General features: G+C 42.5%; 1 protein-coding gene across 2 annotated transcripts in view; it reads right to left on the bottom strand.

Moving 5' to 3' along the window:
• bcam (basal cell adhesion molecule (Lutheran blood group)) overlaps positions 1–18,276 on the bottom strand; it is a 47,753-nt gene that overhangs the window by 5,524 nt on the left and 23,953 nt on the right. Inside the window, exons 2-13 of one of the 2 annotated variants that reach the window (XM_080040226.1) lie at positions 10,202–10,326; positions 9,818–10,034; positions 7,586–7,659; positions 7,341–7,437; positions 7,033–7,215; positions 6,395–6,516; positions 6,143–6,284; positions 5,490–5,605; positions 3,983–4,124; positions 2,904–3,028; positions 2,076–2,217; positions 1,215–1,238 (exon numbers count right to left, since the gene is read on the bottom strand). In XM_080040226.1, coding sequence (XP_079896352.1) covers positions 1,215–1,238; positions 2,076–2,217; positions 2,904–3,028; positions 3,983–4,124; positions 5,490–5,605; positions 6,143–6,284; positions 6,395–6,516; positions 7,033–7,215; positions 7,341–7,437; positions 7,586–7,659; positions 9,818–10,034; positions 10,202–10,326 — 1,509 coding nt within the window. The remainder of the gene's footprint in view (positions 1–1,214; positions 1,239–2,075; positions 2,218–2,903; positions 3,029–3,982; positions 4,125–5,489; positions 5,606–6,142; positions 6,285–6,394; positions 6,517–7,032; positions 7,216–7,340; positions 7,438–7,585; positions 7,660–9,817; positions 10,035–10,201; positions 10,327–18,276) is intronic. The other variant, XM_080040227.1, reaches the window with a different exon arrangement.

The raw sequence follows: 18,276 nt of genomic DNA on the forward strand, positions 1-18,276 counted from the left end.
TAATTCTAAAGCTGGAACTAGGGAACGGTTAGCTTAGCTTAGTTTAGCATTTATAATGGAAACTCTCCAAAGATTTAACAGTATCCTTCCACCAGCGCCTTTATAGCTGAATAATTAACACGTTATATATATATTTTGTTCAATACTTGTACAGAGGATTATGTAATTAACTATTATTTTTTTGACGGGAAGCAGTAACTACCCGGGAATGTCAAAATATTCCTTTAAAGGCTGCCCCTGATAGTTCTGGTTGGTCTCAATCAATGCACAAGGTGTATACAACTGAGGTTACTTTTTAAAATGTATGGAAATTTAAAATGACTGATCTCTCTTTTGTATAAAATGGACCTTCCTTTCCACCCTAAAGTCCTACTCTAAAGTCTGTCCTCTCAACTACAGTAATACAAGTATGGAGAAACAAACAAATGAGCTTTTTCTAAACACAAAAACACCAACCTGTGTGTGCACACAGACACTAACACACACACAGTGACTTACAGTTCTACACGGACACCATAGACATGTCAATAGGGTTAGCGATACAGACCTGACTTAAGCACAGGGTTTCCAGAGAGCAGCACTTTGAGAGAAAGAGAGTTTCTCAGTCCCATAGCATAGCATAGCAAAGCAAGAACCACAACACACATATGACTACTGTAAAAGCCTATGCACACCAAAAGCTAAGGTTACAACACCTGCACACAGCACACCGGCGAGTGGAAAACGACGGGAAAAAAAGAAAACAAGAAACAAGAAGGAAGTTGGAAAAGTAGAAGAGGTGACCGACAAGCAGACACAGTGAAGAAACACAGAGGAGGAAAAGAAGGAATAGAATAGAATAGAATCCTTTATTGTCCCCAAGGGGCCACAAAAAGTTGTAGTAGCATCCACAAAATATAGGACAGACATCATACAAAGGTGACGAGAAGAAGAATAACAATATACAATATCCACAGTGTTTGGTAGCAAGAGGGCAAATATACAAGAGTACAGTACAGCGGAGGGAGTTGTGTGTGTATGTGTGTGTGTGTGTGTGTGTGTGTGTGTGTGTGTGTGTGTGCGTGCGTGCGTGTTAATGTGTGATGGAGGGGCCGGTGCAATAGGAGATGAGTGGAGAAGGGGGGGGGGGGGGTTTCTAAATTAGAGGGTCTGTACAATAAAGAGTCCTGAGAGAAGAAGGGAGGAGAGGAGGAGGAGAAGGGAGAAGGCTCTACCTCTGTCGGCTGAGTTACCAACGTCTGCAAAAGAGAGGAGAACAGAATGAAGGAAGGATTTAGTTAAGGCTTATAGGTTTATGGTGTTGAGAACGGAAAAAAAGAAACAGAAAAAAATTCGGCTGTAGACTACTGGCTATCCATAACTCTACTAAACTAAATGATTGATCATAAAGTTCCTTCTGTTAATAGCCTATAAGCTAGGAGTAACACGCTAACCTTACTAGCTAGTTTCAAACTACCATTAACATCTTTGCTACTAACGACTTTAGCAAACTATAATGTGTAAAATGGAAACAGAGTAGCACCGTCCAGTCAAAAAAAATCAACGAAGTGAACAGGAAGTCACTGTAGCATCACGTCCCATTTTCCAAGAGCACTGTCAGCACTAGAAGTTCTGTTATTCTAGATATGAGCTTTATCTAGCATCTTCACGTCATTATTAAAAAGTATTTCCAGGTCAGGTCAGATTTGGCGACTAAATTTCATATTCATTTTACTAGTATATAAGACCGCCAGTGTTTGTTTTGTCAGTTAGCTCAGGTTAGCTAGAAGAGTTAAGTTACACCTGGCAGCCACAGGTTGTAAATACTGGTAACATCTAATCTCTACCTAGTTTGTGAGGTATCTCCACTTAGTAAAACATTTCTTTTTAAATCAGATTTCTCCGCACAAACAAGGTTTGAACCAAAAAAACGGTTTCACCTGCTTCCAATACTTAATTGTTCGAACCAATCAAGTCTCATTACTAAAAAAAACACAAAACGAAACATCAAAAGCCTGCAGTGAGGAAAATATGAAGGCCGAAGGAGGGAGGGAGAAGAAGAAGCACCGTGGTTGCTGTCGTCTCCTGACACTGACCTCTTTTGACTGATACCATGAAGGTCTTGCTATCATCTCCGTGCTCGTTGGAGGCCTTGCAGGTCACCCCATCCTTCATGACCTCGGCGGAGGCAGGCAGGGTCACGGTGCTCACCACCTTGTTACCTTGCACTGAAACTGACTGCCAGGAGCCAAGGAGGAAGGAAGCCAAAGAGGAGACGTTCATTTTGACATATCTTGGCATATTTTCTTGCCTATATTTTAAATGTGTTGAATATTTTCCTTTTGACGATATTTTCCTTTTGATGCTGCTATCATCATCCAACCTCACAAGTGTAAGTTCCTCTGTGTAAGTATACTCAAATGTTTGATCTCACACGCATCGCTATTTGCTTCTGAAATGGGCTGATTTTTACAGAGGGATCGTGAATCTCATTTCATCACTGTAGGTTATGTAATATTTCAATTATAAAGCCATATGTTCATTCTGTCGTTTCCTTTACAGCGCGTTTGTATGGGATCTTTTCTTTGAACTGGATCACATCAATATGAAATATTAGAATAAAACATTACGTTCCCACAGTCCAGTGTGCTGTTTTCTCTCCATCTTTTTTCTACTGCTTTTGAAGTAAACATAGCAGCCCACCAAGAGGAACATCTTGAGTTGTTATGAAAAATCATGCCTTCCCAAAAAACATCAATAGCGATAAGCTAAGTTTGTTTGGAATCCACCTTCACCTCAGTTTTTATTAGTTCTACTTGTGCGATCCTTTTCCAGGAAAAGCCGCAGTTACATCTGACTACAAAGTTACACCTGGAAATTGCACACTGACATGTTGTATTTGAGTCTTGTGTTGACATTCGTACCTCTTTGGCTGAGGGCGTCCAGGTGAACTGAGGGGCAGGAGATCCATAGGCCGAGCACTTGAGAGACACCATGTCTCCTTCCTTCCCCACCACTCCAGCAACCGGGGCCTCAATCATCGGCTTTCCTGGAAAAGGGAGTGAGAAAAGCCAGTGAACAGGAGAAACCTTTGGTATAAACAACACAGCTGGGCCGAAACACACATACACACTATTAATCATTTTAAGGCTCATTTAAATTGAAAACGATACCTTTCCCTGCTGCCTTAAAACTATGATTAACTGAACTTAAGCTGAATGATTAGTTCATTTAACTGATCATTTCAAATAAAAAAAATTCCCACAGTCAGAAGGAGCCCACATTAATACATTATGAAGTGGTCTGGAAATAAAGAATACAGAGTTCAAGTTAAATCAACTTGAAATGAATATATCTTATTAGAGAGATTGCATTAAGTCAACAACAAAATAACAGTTGAACCAACTCAACTTCTGTATGATATTTTACAGTGCATTATACATTTGATCTAATATTGAAACTACATGTTCGAGAGTAGGAAGCCGCACCTTCTCTCAGCTGCATCCACAAACTAAACAACCTCTTTCCTCTGAGTAAAACAATACCACATCGAACCATTGATTGCTTTCCTGTGTGTGTGTGTGTGTGTGTGTGTGTGTGTGTGTGTGTGTGTGTGTGTGTGTGTGTGTGTGTGTGTGTGTGTGTGTGTGTGTGTGCAAGTAGTAGAAAAATAATATAAAATAGAGCGCCATTAGTATAGAGCGCCATTTTTTTGCAGCTCGTAAGCATTGTGTTATACTTCCAGGAGTTTATGCCAGGGTACACAGCTTTGTAAATGTAGCAGCGGTAACACATAACTGTGTATGAATGAGTGTGTGACTGTGGTTGAATTGTGTACGAGTTTGCATGATGAAAAATATAGTAAAACACATACTGAAGTGAATAAATGATTTACCTTATGTCTTGCCCAAACACGTTTTTATTGGTTTTCCTAAGGTACGGTAAGGCTGTGCATGTACTGTAGGTGTGTGAATGTGTGTGTGTGTGTATACGTCTATGTTACCTTTGACAGTGAGGTTGACACTGGCATGGGTTGTCAGTCCTGGCACAGCTGGCACATCTCCGACACACATGTATTCTCCAGCCTTATCGTAGGAAACAGCTTGTATAGACAGTGTGCCGTCCTGAGAGAGCACATCAGAGCCCTGGAGGAACAAACAAAACAGACAAACACAAATAAAACCACTTGGACTCTATAGCCATGAGCCCCCAATTCTTTTTCATCTTTTTTTTCTCAAATTCTCTGCGTGTGAATAGAGTGTGTGAGGATTCGAACAGCATTGAAAATATGTAGTTTAAGAAGGCGCGCAGCCACGCTGGGAAAGCAAAAGGAAAACCTTCACACACACTTGTGCAAAGCACAGTGATAACAGATCAAAGTCAGTCCCTGCCTGCATAATGAACCCGTCTCTTGCGATTCCTCTCAACTTCTTCTCATAGGAATCTGTCTCACTGAGAACAAACAAACTCTCTCTACCCATAAAACCATGCAGCCCGAGAGTTTCCCTCACACCCAGGAGACACAACAATAGATAAACAGGCTACGGCAACAGGCCTGCCACTGGAGCAGCCCTCTGCACATAACACGTGGAGGAGACTAGATGAATACCAAAGACTCCATTGCTACCACATCAGTATCAGAATGAAATGGGCCTCTTCAATGTTCACTGTAGAAAATATGATCATATACTATTTTGTTTGGCAGTAGAAGGAGTGTGCTTCTGCTGCTATTAACTATTACCTTTAGTGTGTTACACACAAAGAATACAAACCGCAAAATTATTTTTAATTATCTTTTACCCCCAACTGTTGCCATGATGGCAAGTTTTAAATGTATAAACGCATCAATGATCCTGCTACGATAAACATAAATCATACAGAACAAATGCTGGACTTACATGTCTCCTACATACGAGGAAGTCTAATTTATTTCAGGCTAAATAAACACATCTTAGGATATACTGTATAATGAATGATGTTAGATATTAGTACAGCATATGATACAAGTCTTCATATAATAGCATACGATATGTAATGGAAAATACACAAGGGTCTGCTCTCCAGTTGCTGCAATTGGACACAACACAATGCAGCTTGTGTAGCGGGGCCAACAACTGTCTTTAAAAGGCGCAATGCCTGTGATCTAAAGGCTCCAGTGTTGCACGACAGCTGTACGCATAGTAAGTTACTGTATGTGTCACATTATGACATTTTCTTGACCAATGCAGAAGTTGAAAACGTGCATGAAAGCTGAACCAGAATCATAAAATGTCCAAACATGGAGCTCTACCAAAGCACTAAATTCCTCTTTAGCATTCGGCCAGTGCTGTGAATATGTTTCCGAATAATTGGTTTGCATTTTGGAAAACCATTATCTAAAATTACTAGGGATATTTCCAGGAAAGATATGGAAAAAAGCAAAAGCTCTTCATTCTTATAATTATACAGCTTCTATCTATCAAGGTGAAAGGAGAATAGAAGGAATGTTGAGAGAGAGATGTTTTACACACCTTTTTCCACTGAACAGTGTGCGCAGAAGAGGCCTTAGTCTTACACTGCCACTCCACCTTGCCTCCGAGCATGACGACTTGAGGCTCGGCCGGGGTTACCATCACTGGGTCAATGTCTGGTGGAGAGAGAAAATGGAAAGCGATTGAAGGAGAGGTAGGAGGGACACATGAAACCTGAGGAGTTAACAAAAGTGCCACTTCCAATCAAAAAGATCCCCCATTGCTTAAACAACCATGTAATAAGGCTGGTAAAAAAGGCCGCACTTAGAAGAATATTGAATCCTTTTTGAAAGTACTAAAGCTAATGCACTTACTCTAAAGTTAAGCCCATTTCCAAGCCCAAGTTAAGCGTATTCTATGGACATCTCTGCTTAATGTGTGTGATAAGATCACATTAGGGAGCGGAGTTGAGATAACATTAGAGTAACAGATGAACTGAGGAAAATTTCAATTGGATATATCTGCCTCCTGAAAGGATTCCATTAAAGCTCATTCCATTCCAACCATTTTAATATGATTTACCGATGAAAAGAAAAAAATGGCTTCAGGCAAAACAGCACAAACAGGAGATAAAATGTACATTAGGCGTGTTTACTTAATTCTGCATGTGTGTGTGTGTTTGTGGGTGTGTGTGTGTCTCTCTGCTCACTCACAGTTAACATTGAGTGTGATAGTTCCAGACAGATCAGCATCCAGATTGTCGAAATCTGTCGCAGTGCACTTGTAAAGGCCACTGTCTGTGCGCTTGACGGATTTCAGCGTCAGCATACCATCCTTACCGTCGATGGCTACACCCTGGATGTGGGAGGGAAAGGGATGGGCAGAGAGAAGCAATGGTTAAGACTTAGATACATAAAGTAAAAGCAGAAAAAAAAACAATCGGAGTACATGAAATGTACAAGTACATCTTTAGTGAAGTCGAACTCAGGCTGAGGGTTTCCATCAGTCTCACACTTCATGGTGACGGCATCGCCCTCTTTGACCGCATCCTTGTTCAGTAGGGAGAAGGTGGAGTGCTCGGAGGGATCTAGACAGACAAGAACACATGTGTAACAGGTGAACATTCCTCCTGTGGTAACATTAACACTGTTGATACTGTGTATCATCGATTAAAGATGTGCAATGCATTCCAGAAGGGATGTTTTACTTTCCTTGCCTCAAAATGTATCCAGAGCTGTTTCACTGTGGTTGTGTTAAACTACAGTTTTTTTTAAATCTTTTTTATCATTATCAACAGGACGAAAGATAAGCAGCCTATGAAACAGGTCCAGAAGATGGAAACCATGCAATCTAAAAACAGAGTTAAGTGGTGCTGTCTAATCGCTGACAGTTTAACCAACAGTTCTAGTCAGTCGATAGTTGGATGAAAAGATTGGTAACACTCTTTCAGGTCTGTCCAGCATTTATATAAAAGCTTTAGCCGGGTAGCTTAGCTTAGCATGAAGACTGTACATTGTGGGGCTAGTCTGGTAACAAAATCCGCCTATATCAGCACCTGTATAGAATACTTATCAGAACGCTTGACCCTCCCCCCGCCACTCACAGTTGAGATTGATGGTGATGGTGTTGGACTTCTTTTGTTTGATCTGGTCTGCGGGCATGCTGTACTCCACGGTGCACTGGAACACAGAGTCCTTGTCTGCCTTGGTGGGCTGCATGTACAGGGAGCTCTTGATAGTGTAGAGACCAGAGGCCTCCTTCACCACCGAGGGGATCATGTAGGTCTCTAACAGAGACGAGGGGCGGAGGAAGTAGGAAACAAAGCACAGGAAATGATTCTCCGCTTTACACAGCCTATAATATTAGACTGTAAGGTCATGACATTCTAGTGAACAGCCAGAGGCGACATACTCTCTTTTCTGTCCTTGACCTCAGGCAGGGGCTGGTCATCTTTGAACCAGATAATTCTTGGCGTAGGATGTCCATTCATCACCACACAGGTACCGATCTGATACATAATGGACAAATGCAAGTGGAACAAAATAAATAATGAAAACAGGTGTCTTAAGTGTTCATATGAAATCAGAAAATATCCACTGGGGAGCTGTATGCAGGGACAATTCTAAAAACAATCTAAAAAAAAATAGCACACACACCTCGGAGCTGACAGACTCTCCCGCAGTAATGGCCTGGCTTGAAGGCTTTGTTAGTTCAGGCTTCTCTGGAGCAACTGAGACAGGAAAAAAACGATTATTATATCATTATCATTCACTGGTACAGTATGCCACACACACACACACACACACACACACACACACACACACACACACACACACACACACACACACACACACACACACACACACACACACACACACACACACACACACACACACACACACACACACACACACACACACACACACACACACACACACACACACACACACCACATCCATTTATTCAGTCCAACCCAAATGCCTTCTGACCTTGTTAATTAACTCAAGCAGTAAATATCCTGCTTCACATTATTCCACCATGACCTCGTTCACATGAGCTGATAAGGGTCAGATCCCAAAAAAAAAACCTCGCCCTCTCTCTGGCTCACACACACACACAGACACACACACACACAACCACAGGTGGGAGTGCTCCCTCTTGTTTCTCTTGCTTTATTCCCCAGCTCACTTGTTCACATGCAAGGTCATCTTATCACTGCCTGCAGCTGTCATTTGCTTATAAAAATAAACAGTAGACGGGTATTTCTCTCTCTCTCTCACTCGCTCAATTTTTTTGTTTTTTATACTGAGCCTATACTGCCTTATGAATTCACAGGCATTGAGATGTACGCTGAGGTTTCAAAAGTGGGTTTCATCACTTTAAAACACACTGAACATGAATACAACTCTCTTTGACACGCAGCTGAATAAATGCTTTGAGCCTAAAATTAGTCATTTTAAATGTTGAGACAGTCATTGTAAGACAACTCAAGACATGCAGAGATATACAACTATGATTAATAATGTTCTGTTTCTGCTAGGACTCTCCACTGTAGGTCTCCTGAGAGAGAGAGAGATATAGAGAGAGTGAGAGAGGGGGGAGAGAGAGAGCGAGGGGGGGGAGAGAGGAAGAGAGAGAGAGACATACAGAAAAATACTGCAGCTCAACCCTCAGGAGACCTCATAACTCAGCCCTATTAAGTTAAGGCAGCACAGACACACTATAATTCACCCCCCTCAATGAGTCAAGTGGTTTAAAGAATAATTGCTGGTTGGTGAGACGGGCTGTTTACTGACAACTGCGGGCATTAAGTGCATCTAAAAAGGCCTTGGTCAAATAGCACCGCTGCCTTGAGCTATTGTCTACCACTGACTGGCCCATTCACAATTAATAGCTTATTTTAAGAGATTGCTTTAGGGTTCAGAGCTTCTTCTGAGTGCAAGGATGTTAATGGTTAACTTGTATGCTCTGTTTCACAGGGAAAGCTTGACAAAAGAAAAAAAGGGTTGTTTGGCTGTATGCCCCTCAACAAATGTTCCCCTCTTTACAGTAGAGCGATTGATCAGTCCAATCCTACATGCAAATCAATGGGTATTCATTTTGGCGGTGCCACTGAAGGATAAAAGTATGATTGATGTTTACTCATGGGTTTCCGTAGGAGGGACAAGGACACAGCACACTGTCTCAAGGGTCAGCCCCTCGGCGCCTGGGTGATAACTCCGGGCCGTTATTAAGATGAGATATATGAGACATGACAGGTGTGATTGAACTATTCATCAATTGTGTCAAGAGTGATTAGATTTGGGTTAATTGCCCTCTGGGGAACTTATCAAAGGAAATTGATAATCCTTAGCTTTTTCGAGAGGCTACGCATAAAAGTCCTACGAATTAAGAAAAAATATGAACAAAAGTCATCTCTACTCTTGAGAGATGATGACTATTGTGGCTAATCATACTTTACGATCCTTTATACGCTATATACTGTATATATGAAGATGTTTTGCATGGAGTTACTCTGAGCATGTGCGGAATGCAATCAGCAAAAAGCATTACATGCATTAGGTACAGTTAAGCCACTTCTGAATTAATGTATGCATGAACACACACACACACAACACACACACACACACACACACACACACACACACACACACACACACACACACACACTCACAAATCTGATTAAGGCCATAAACCCTTAGTGGCAATGACAGTAACAGACCACGTCATAAATTTCACACTTAGGCAACAAATGGGAAAGTGAAGAGTGTGTGTGTGTGTGTGTGTGTGTGTGTGTGTGTGTGTGTGTGTGTGTGTCTCTCTCTCTTTGGAAAGTTTGTGTTAAGGTCATACAGTATGAAGGTCCTTAAGGGTACTGTCCGACTCACAGAAGACTTTGAGCATGGTGGCGGCCTCTCCGACTCCAGCGGCGCCGGCGTTGACCGTGCAGTAGTAGTCCAGCTCGTCAGAGGGGAGAACCGAGGTGATGGTCAAACTGAAGTCCTCTCCGATAGTGACGCGCCCACTCAGCGGGGTCCCGGAATCGCTGTTTACCTCGCCGTTCGCCGATCGGAAAGCTATGCGCTCCCTGTCTCCCTGGTCCTCCTGAATGGATGGACAGACAGACAGACAGGGGAAGGTACAGAAAGATGGGTGGATGAAAAAGGAAGAAAACAATGTAACAGAAATAAGTAACAGCAAACATTTAGGTAGCTGAGATCTTTAAAAAAAATATTGGAATAAAGAACTTTAAATTCCTGAAAATGACTTACAATGTACCATTCCACGACAGGGCTGCTTGGTGGTGGCGCGGTGTATTTGCAGTGCAGTATGGCATTCTCTCCCTTCAACACCTCCACTTTGGGATCCACCTCCACGGTAATCGCGCCATAACATACTGAAGAGAAAAAAACACACAGAGACAGAGAGAAAGAATTTGGTTAAAGACTCAAGCGCAGGAAGTCAATAGGACCAGCTAGTAGTAATGTGAAAACAATGCAGGTTTTAATGGCCAATAATACCACTATCTCACTAGATAAAAAGTTGAGCAAGTTAAAACAATGGTATGACATTTCCCATGTAGACAGTGGCTAAGATATATACAGTAAGTAAAGTATTATCCTACTACTTCACAAGGTTTGTTTGGAACATACTTGGCTTGAGAGATTGTTATGGATGTTTCGACATGTATCTCGCCATGGCTTTGGGTCTCCAATGTTATCTGTACACCAGCCCTCTCAGCAAAGGTGACAAGGAGATACATGCACCAGTATTCCCTTCAAGGGGGTAAGAGCAGTAGTAAAAACTCTTAAGGGCCCCTGAGCCAGTCACTGTCAGCATTCTCCATTCAGTAGAATCATTGGGATGCACATAGTGTCCCAGTTTTCAATGGGAGAGAGCAGCAGCTAGGGCTAAGGATGGACCCAAAATGGTTCCTTTTGAGGACACAGTGTACATCTCACTACGGAGAAACAACTTGACAAAGGAGATGGAATTACACAGAGGAGATTTAGGAAAAGAGAAAAAAGAGGGGGAAGCATGGAGAGCTGGGAGAAGGAAGGAGCTCCATTTCTGCTAATGAAGTCACTGCGGCACATGCAGCGCCATAAATCCTATGGTACGTTAATACATGGAGGAAGTGGAGTTCAGTGGGTTGTGAGTGTGAGGCTTTCGTGTGTATAGGGACAAACTGAGAAGAAGGGACCAGCTTCCTTAATGGACCGGGGGTTTAAACTGCCACATCAATATTGCAATGTCTGATTATCAAATCAACAAAGTGACTCAACGACATATGGACGGCATATTTCATAGATAAACTTTGTCAGGCGTACTGTATATGAAACATAGAGCTTTTTCCAGTCATGCTATTAAATTATATCACATTTAAGGGTGAAAAAACACACAGGGCTATGGGAGTGGAGCCTTATTTACTGTAAGATATCGTATTTGGACAGAAACAATATGTTTTTATAGTACGAGTAAATAATGGACGCATCGGGTAAGCAACAGTAAACAACCACTCACGCACAAAGATTTTAAGCTGCAAACATTCCAAACATTATTTTAAATATATACTATAAAAAAAGAGATTTACTCAAAATCATATCCGCATTCTGGTCATATCTGTTGCTAATGAACAACCCAGCCCCATACACTAACATAAATTAATCATGTCATCAATTTTTCTGGACCTCCAAAACTACATTTTAAATAATTGATTTGTTTTGGAAAAAAACTGCCTTGAGTAGGGAGAATTGACTTCTGGGACTCACAGTTGTTTGATAGGCTAGTTTTGTTATTTAAAAAAAATAAAAAATAATAACAGGGCTTATAAATGCAGACAGGGAAGATGAAAGAGTGTTTGCTCCACATGTCTAAATGGAGATGAGAGGAGCCCAAGGGGAAGATCACCTTGTTATCACTTTACTGTGAGTAGGAAAGAGATGGCAGTGAGGAGCACATATAGAGGAGATAATAGGCAGAGCTGTCAAAAATAAAACCCCTGCGCGCACTAAGTGTTGTGTATGTGTCTGTTAGTTAGTGAGACACATTCCACCACGGTCAGATGCTGTGATTCACCATGACCCACAAACCACACGGAGGTCAAGGGGTCGGTCAAGCGTTGACATTTGATGACAAGATCTCATGTCTTTTCTCCACTGTTGTATTCTCTCACTTCCTCAAATTGAAAGGCCTTTTTCACTTCCCCCAGCTTCTATTTCTATCTGGCCTCTGGTTTTCCTTATCTCATCCCTATTCATTATTTATTACCCCTCTCTTTAAATATTCTGTTCTATTAGCTCAGAAGCTCTCAAGTGAGACAACATTAGTCTTGCAAACCGCCGCTCATGTTCCGAGTTTTTTTTTGTGAGATGTGGGATGTGGCGGCCCCAAAAAGAAGAATTCTCAGTCTCCCCCTGTTTCTGCGCCAACACAAACAGCAGGTCAGACGAGCAAACTTACAAGAATGTGCGAGTAAACGAAGCGCTTTGCTTTTAAAGGCAGCACTCAAGATTTAAGAGATCCGTTTTAAGTGGTACGTGGGAAGAATACACACTCAACACACACACACACACACACACACACACACACACACACACACACACACACACACACACACACACACACACACACACACATATACCTCATTAAATCAAGTGACACACTGGCACATGGATCACTACCCAAAAAATTATTTGGTTGAAAACGCATGTAAGTGTTTGTGAGAAATCTAGTTATATCTAGTGTATAATGTACAGTATCACTGTTGTTATTTTTTGAATTTTGAGAATATTGTGGTTGGCCTCTGTTAATATGTAATAACAATGTAATATTATTAACTTAATATAGCAGACGAAGGCACTGTGTGACTTAAGCAATCGCACAATACTCATCACATTCACTTCCTGTGGAAACAGATGTGTTTTAAATTGTGTGTCTCTGACAGAACAATTGACAGACATAATGGAATAGAATTAAAGAGCATCCTCAATTTTACTGCACCTATACAAGTAGATTTGTTTTGTTTGTGGGTCAACCGCAATCAAGTCAAGACAGTCCGTGGGAAGTCTTGACATATATCACGGAACAAATGATCTACTCGATGAACTATTTATCACTTAGTGTCTGACATAAACTTCTCTCTTTTTTTCCTTTGGTCAGTAGCTCTAAACAGAGCAGATAAATGCAAAATTCAAATCTATTTCAACAGACCACACCTTTTTTTGTTGCTATCCTCGTCCTCTGCCCCCCCTATCTCTCATTTGATTTTATTGTCTGCCAAACGCTCCCCCTTTTCACTCTTCAACATACATATTTTGCTGTCCTTCACAATATGTTTTCGGCCCTGAGTGATCAGTCAGGCTGCTCTGTGTTTTACACCCGAGGCAGCTGGACGGACAGGGGCGGACAATTAAGGTATAATTAGGGCGTTCTCTGTCCAATCTGAGCCTATCAGCCAATCAGAGCATTGTTTGTGTGTGTGTGTGTGTGCGTGCGTGCGTGGGGAAGTTTGTGTATTTAGAGATTGAGGTGGCTTTCACTTTGTGTGTGTGTGTGTGTGTGTGTGTGTGTGGTTGTGTGGGTGTGTGTATGTGTGTGAGTGTGTGAGACAGAAAGAAAGAGAGTGGGCTGGGGCTGTTGGAGGGAAGGGGGTGGGGGTGAATCAGCTTCATGGGGGTCTCGTTAGCTGACGCAGGCCAGCTAATCCGATTTAGCCAAAGAGAGGGAAAGTGTGTGTGAGGTGGTGTGTGATGGGGTGCGTGACCGGCTAGAAAGACAGATGGGAACGAGACGGTCCGACTGTGACCTGCACACACACACACACACACACACTCTCTACAGTATATATCTATAATGCATGTGATATTTATGAGCGACCGAACCACCCCACAAGCTATGGTTAAGTAAAGTGTGAGTAGATAAAACACATCCAAGGCAGGAGTCAAAAGCAGCGTGGCAGAGTGGAGAAGACCCAGAGAGTGGTGTCAGTCCCACGACTACTGAAAAGTTAATGTGAAACCATCTTCAATACTCTTTCTGTCTCCGTCTCTTTCTGCATCTCTTTCTCTTTCGCCCTTTATACACACTGACACACAGAGACACACACACACACACAGACACACACACAAGCGGGTGCCCCTCATTATGGAAAGAAACCAGCTGGATCCTCTTTTTCCTCTCTTGTTCTCCCCCCTTACCTACTGTTGTATTCTGGACATCAAACCAGGAGCCTCTTTCTCTCCCTGACACTCCTCTTTTCATCCCTCGTTCTCAAAGAGCATTCTTGAATACCCAGTGCACTGACTCGCTTGTGTCTCTTGTCTGCGCATGTGCGTTTTTTAAAGACACTAAAGGAGTAAGAAACGGGGGAATGCAACATGCTTAAAATAAAACAGTAAAAAAAGGAGAAAGGGAGAGTGAGATTATGAAAAGGAACAAGAGACAGTATTTGTGTGTGTGTGTGTGTGTGTGTGTGTGTGTGTGTGTGTGTGTGTGTGTGTGTGTGTGTGTGTGTGTGTGTGTGTGTGTGTGTGTGTGTGTGTGTGTGTGTGTGTGTGTGTGTGGAAACCCTGCCTCGCCTGCATGAGTATCACCCGACTAGAAAATCTTTATGAAGCCACCATGAACCTGCTTGTCTCCCTGCAAGCCCAAACACCACCCTAGTCTGAAGAGTAATGGATGTTCCGGGTAACTCCGCTTTATTTAAGTCTACTGTATATACACCTGGATGATGGTGCTAGGGGGTGCAAGAGGAGTGTGTGAGATTACAGTCAGTATGTGTCACAGAGATAGAGCATAAAGATCTGCACCGGCGCCAGCACTGTGACCGGGAGTGTACACAAGACTTGATGTATGGAGGTGAGGCTACAGCCGTCAAGGACAAGTGGAGTGGAACATTGTACCTGATGGACGAGGAATGAAGGGGTGTGTGTGTGTGTGTGTGTGTGTGTGTGTACCTGTGTGCATGTATTTGTGTGTGTGGTCCAAAACATCCCTGCCCTCTAACAGGATTAGTGTGTTTGACTCTGTTGGCAAAGCAAACAGCCTCCTGCTGCAGAGACACGGCTTCAATGTCACGAGAACTGAGTCACCTAGAGCAGGCAGTCATACATTTCCACTGATGATGGAAGAGCACTTCTCACAGTACATTTAGAATGATCTCTCAATTGCTTTGATCATTAAGGGCTCACAGCATTCAAGAAACAAAGTTGTTGTTCATAGTTGTCGTCTTGTTAACTGTTGATAGTGTTACTTGTGGTTGAACCTTTCTTTATATGTCCATGGGTAAGGTTGAACGTACAGTAAGTTTCCATGCTTTAAAAAAAAATGCTTCACCAGAATTGCCCTTAAAGCACAACACAACCTGATAATGTCCAACACATCCGTCAAGTGTCAGTTTCTACATTGGAGATATCTATGACACGGTGTATACACGTGCCACGCCAGTTTGAATGTGGCTACTATCACCACAGTCACAGGAGTCCTGGTCACCAGGGCTCTGTGTATGTAAGTATACGGTTGCATGTGTCAGCCGGGTCTGGCAGGGTTAATGTCGCAGATGGGATCTGACACAAATCTCGTGTTCACATTGGCTCAGTCAGCGCTCACATTAGTCGGCCTGTCCTGCTACATTGGAACAGTTTGCACTCGACAACTTGCACAGTGGAAATGCAGTTTGTCCAATGAGTTTCATTTTAACGGACAAGGGCCAGGTGGAAGGTGGACAAATAAACTGAAAGGCACGCTCACTTACAGTAAGACAAGGTGGTGTGTTTGCTGATGTGGTTAAAACTGCTGTGTGTTGTTGACGTTTGCAAATAATATAGTTGTGGTTGGACACTGCAGACACAATAAAAAGGGGTGCAAGTTGATTCTTCTGAAGCAAGAGAAAGAGTGATATATCAGCTATTTATCTGCTGTTCCCTCTTATAATTTGTAGAGCAGAAACTTTCAAATGAACAATGGCCTGCATGTGTGCGTATATCTAGTGTGTGTGTGTGTGTGTGTGTGTGTGTTTCTGAGTGTCGGTGTGTGTATGTGTGTGTGTGTGGTAGGGGGGCAGGCTGGGTCAGACTGCTAGTGTCGGGGTGGGTCCATGTAAGGCCTGGTCTCCGTCAACGCCTGACTGATGAGACAAAAACAGGTGCAGTGCAGGAACAGCAGCTGCAGCAAAACACACACAGACACTCTCACACACACACACACACACACACACCAACAATGAATGCCACTTACAGAGGGCAAGGGAGAGGGTGAGAAAGAAAGGCAGAGTGATACACACACTTGTACAGAGATGATGGACAGCGAGAGAGAGTAGGTTTCCCGGCCGACATGAATACACAGACCCAAACCGTACTGCTAATGGAGTGTATCCACACAAAGGCCCATGTTTTCCCTGTTGGTTTTCCCTGCTAATTGTTGACCTTTGAGAAGGAATCACGGATATGACTCTATTAACAATCAGAATCCCACTGTCATTTACTGTATTCAGGGTAGGTTAACAGAGAGAAATGGCTAGGGTGACACGAAGAAGGAGAGAGGGAAAGCAAAGTAGAAGAAATTTAGTTTTTCAACTTAAGCAATTGATTTCCAATAATTTAACACTGAAAATTAACCAGGTGTTGTTGCAAAAGCCATGTGCCACCTACCCCTCATTCACACCTCATTATTTGCTACTCAAAACATTGCTTACACACCTATTACCGGATATGTGATATCTTGTTGCACTGAAAGTCTCATCATGTACAGTACATGATGTGCTTGTGTAAATCTATATTTGTACTCAAACTTTGAAATAAAAAAAATATTCTGAACAATACAAATCAGACCAGCCACCACGTACTGTTTATGAGTTTGTTTGTCACAAAACTGTCAAACCAGCCTGAATAATCACAACTGATTTCAGTCTGACCTTTCTACAGACATGGGTGGTTGGGTATGCACGGTGACTCCTGTTGTGTTTGCTACAGTGTCTTGTCGTAATCGGCTTATAATGTAAAATGTCCACAAGTGGAACTGATAAAGTACTTCAACTGCCTTCCTACTAGAGTCACAAGAGTCTGATGAACTGTTCCCAAGACAAATTCCAGTACATTTGTATTGTTTGACAACATATCATTCTGGAGGGGGTCCGCCTGTTATAGCATCTTCGCCAAAGACTTCAAAGTTAAAAGAGTTTCTAACATCTCCCAGTGAAGCAACACAGTCAAACAGGCCGAGGTTTGACTCTAATGTACTCCAAAAGAATCCAGGGAAAACATTTTTTTATGCCCAATAACACATGGATGGCAGCAGCACTCTAAAGTACCACTTACCGCAATCAGAGAATCAACCTCAGTCTTGTAAATCTCATCTGACCGTTCACAAGCCAGTCAAAAGCTACTGTATAGTCAGAACTGCCCAAGTCGATAGCGGAGGTCTGCTGTGCTTCCAAGATAGTATCTCTGCATCTAATTGGAGTCAAACACAATAATATCTTTGGTGCTCGAATTTCATCATTGCCCAGTAAACAGGGCGCCCTGTTTTTATCTTTTTCTTGTATGGGTTTCCAGTGTTTTTATGAGGGTTACGTGTGATATCGGTTTGTGTTTGGAAAAAAGGCGTTGGGCTCTTGATTAAAGGTGAGATAGAGCGAACTCCGGATGTTCAGATGCCACATGCTAAGCCCTCGCTCTGCAATTACAGGATATATGGAGAGCGGTGGGGGGGGGTGGGGGGGGGGGGGGCACTGTCTGTCTTCCTGTCTGGGCTTGTATAGCGATATACCACCTGGGTAGAAGTAAGCATCACACCTGGGAACCTAGGCATCACACACAGCCACACACATTATGGTTGCAGATGTGTCGTGTAGGTCAGCGTGGAGGAGACTGACATTTTTCTAATTTGTATCTTCATTGGTTCCAAAACCAATGGGGCTGTATGAGTCTGTTCCAGATGGAAGAGAGAAGAAATGGGGCAAAGTAGAGACTGTGAGGGGAAAATACATTTCATTATTTGTTAGATGATCGTATTAGGCCCCTTTCGTTTCTCATGGTTCTTAGAACCTCGCTTTGAGACCTGTTTCATGTTTCTTGTCTGAAGTACACAGAGCGCTTTGACTGAGTGAGACTGATGTTATTAGCACTTTAACACAGGTTTAACTCAATTTGAAATCAGTAGTTGAAGCTCTATTTAAATTGAGTAAGGAGAGACAGGATGACCGAAACAAGGACACGAGTTTAGAGGAAGTATGGTTGTTCCCAGGGACTTGACGTTGACGTAATGCAGCTGAGTCAAACACAAGGCTATTCACAGTTAGCCTGGGCACACATCAGTCTTCTCCACTGCTGCCATAAACCCAACGATA

Source organism: Ammodytes marinus (genome assembly GCF_949987685.1).
Source record: "Ammodytes marinus genome assembly, chromosome: 13".
Classification (NCBI taxonomy): domain Eukaryota; kingdom Metazoa; phylum Chordata; class Actinopteri; order Uranoscopiformes; family Ammodytidae; genus Ammodytes; species Ammodytes marinus.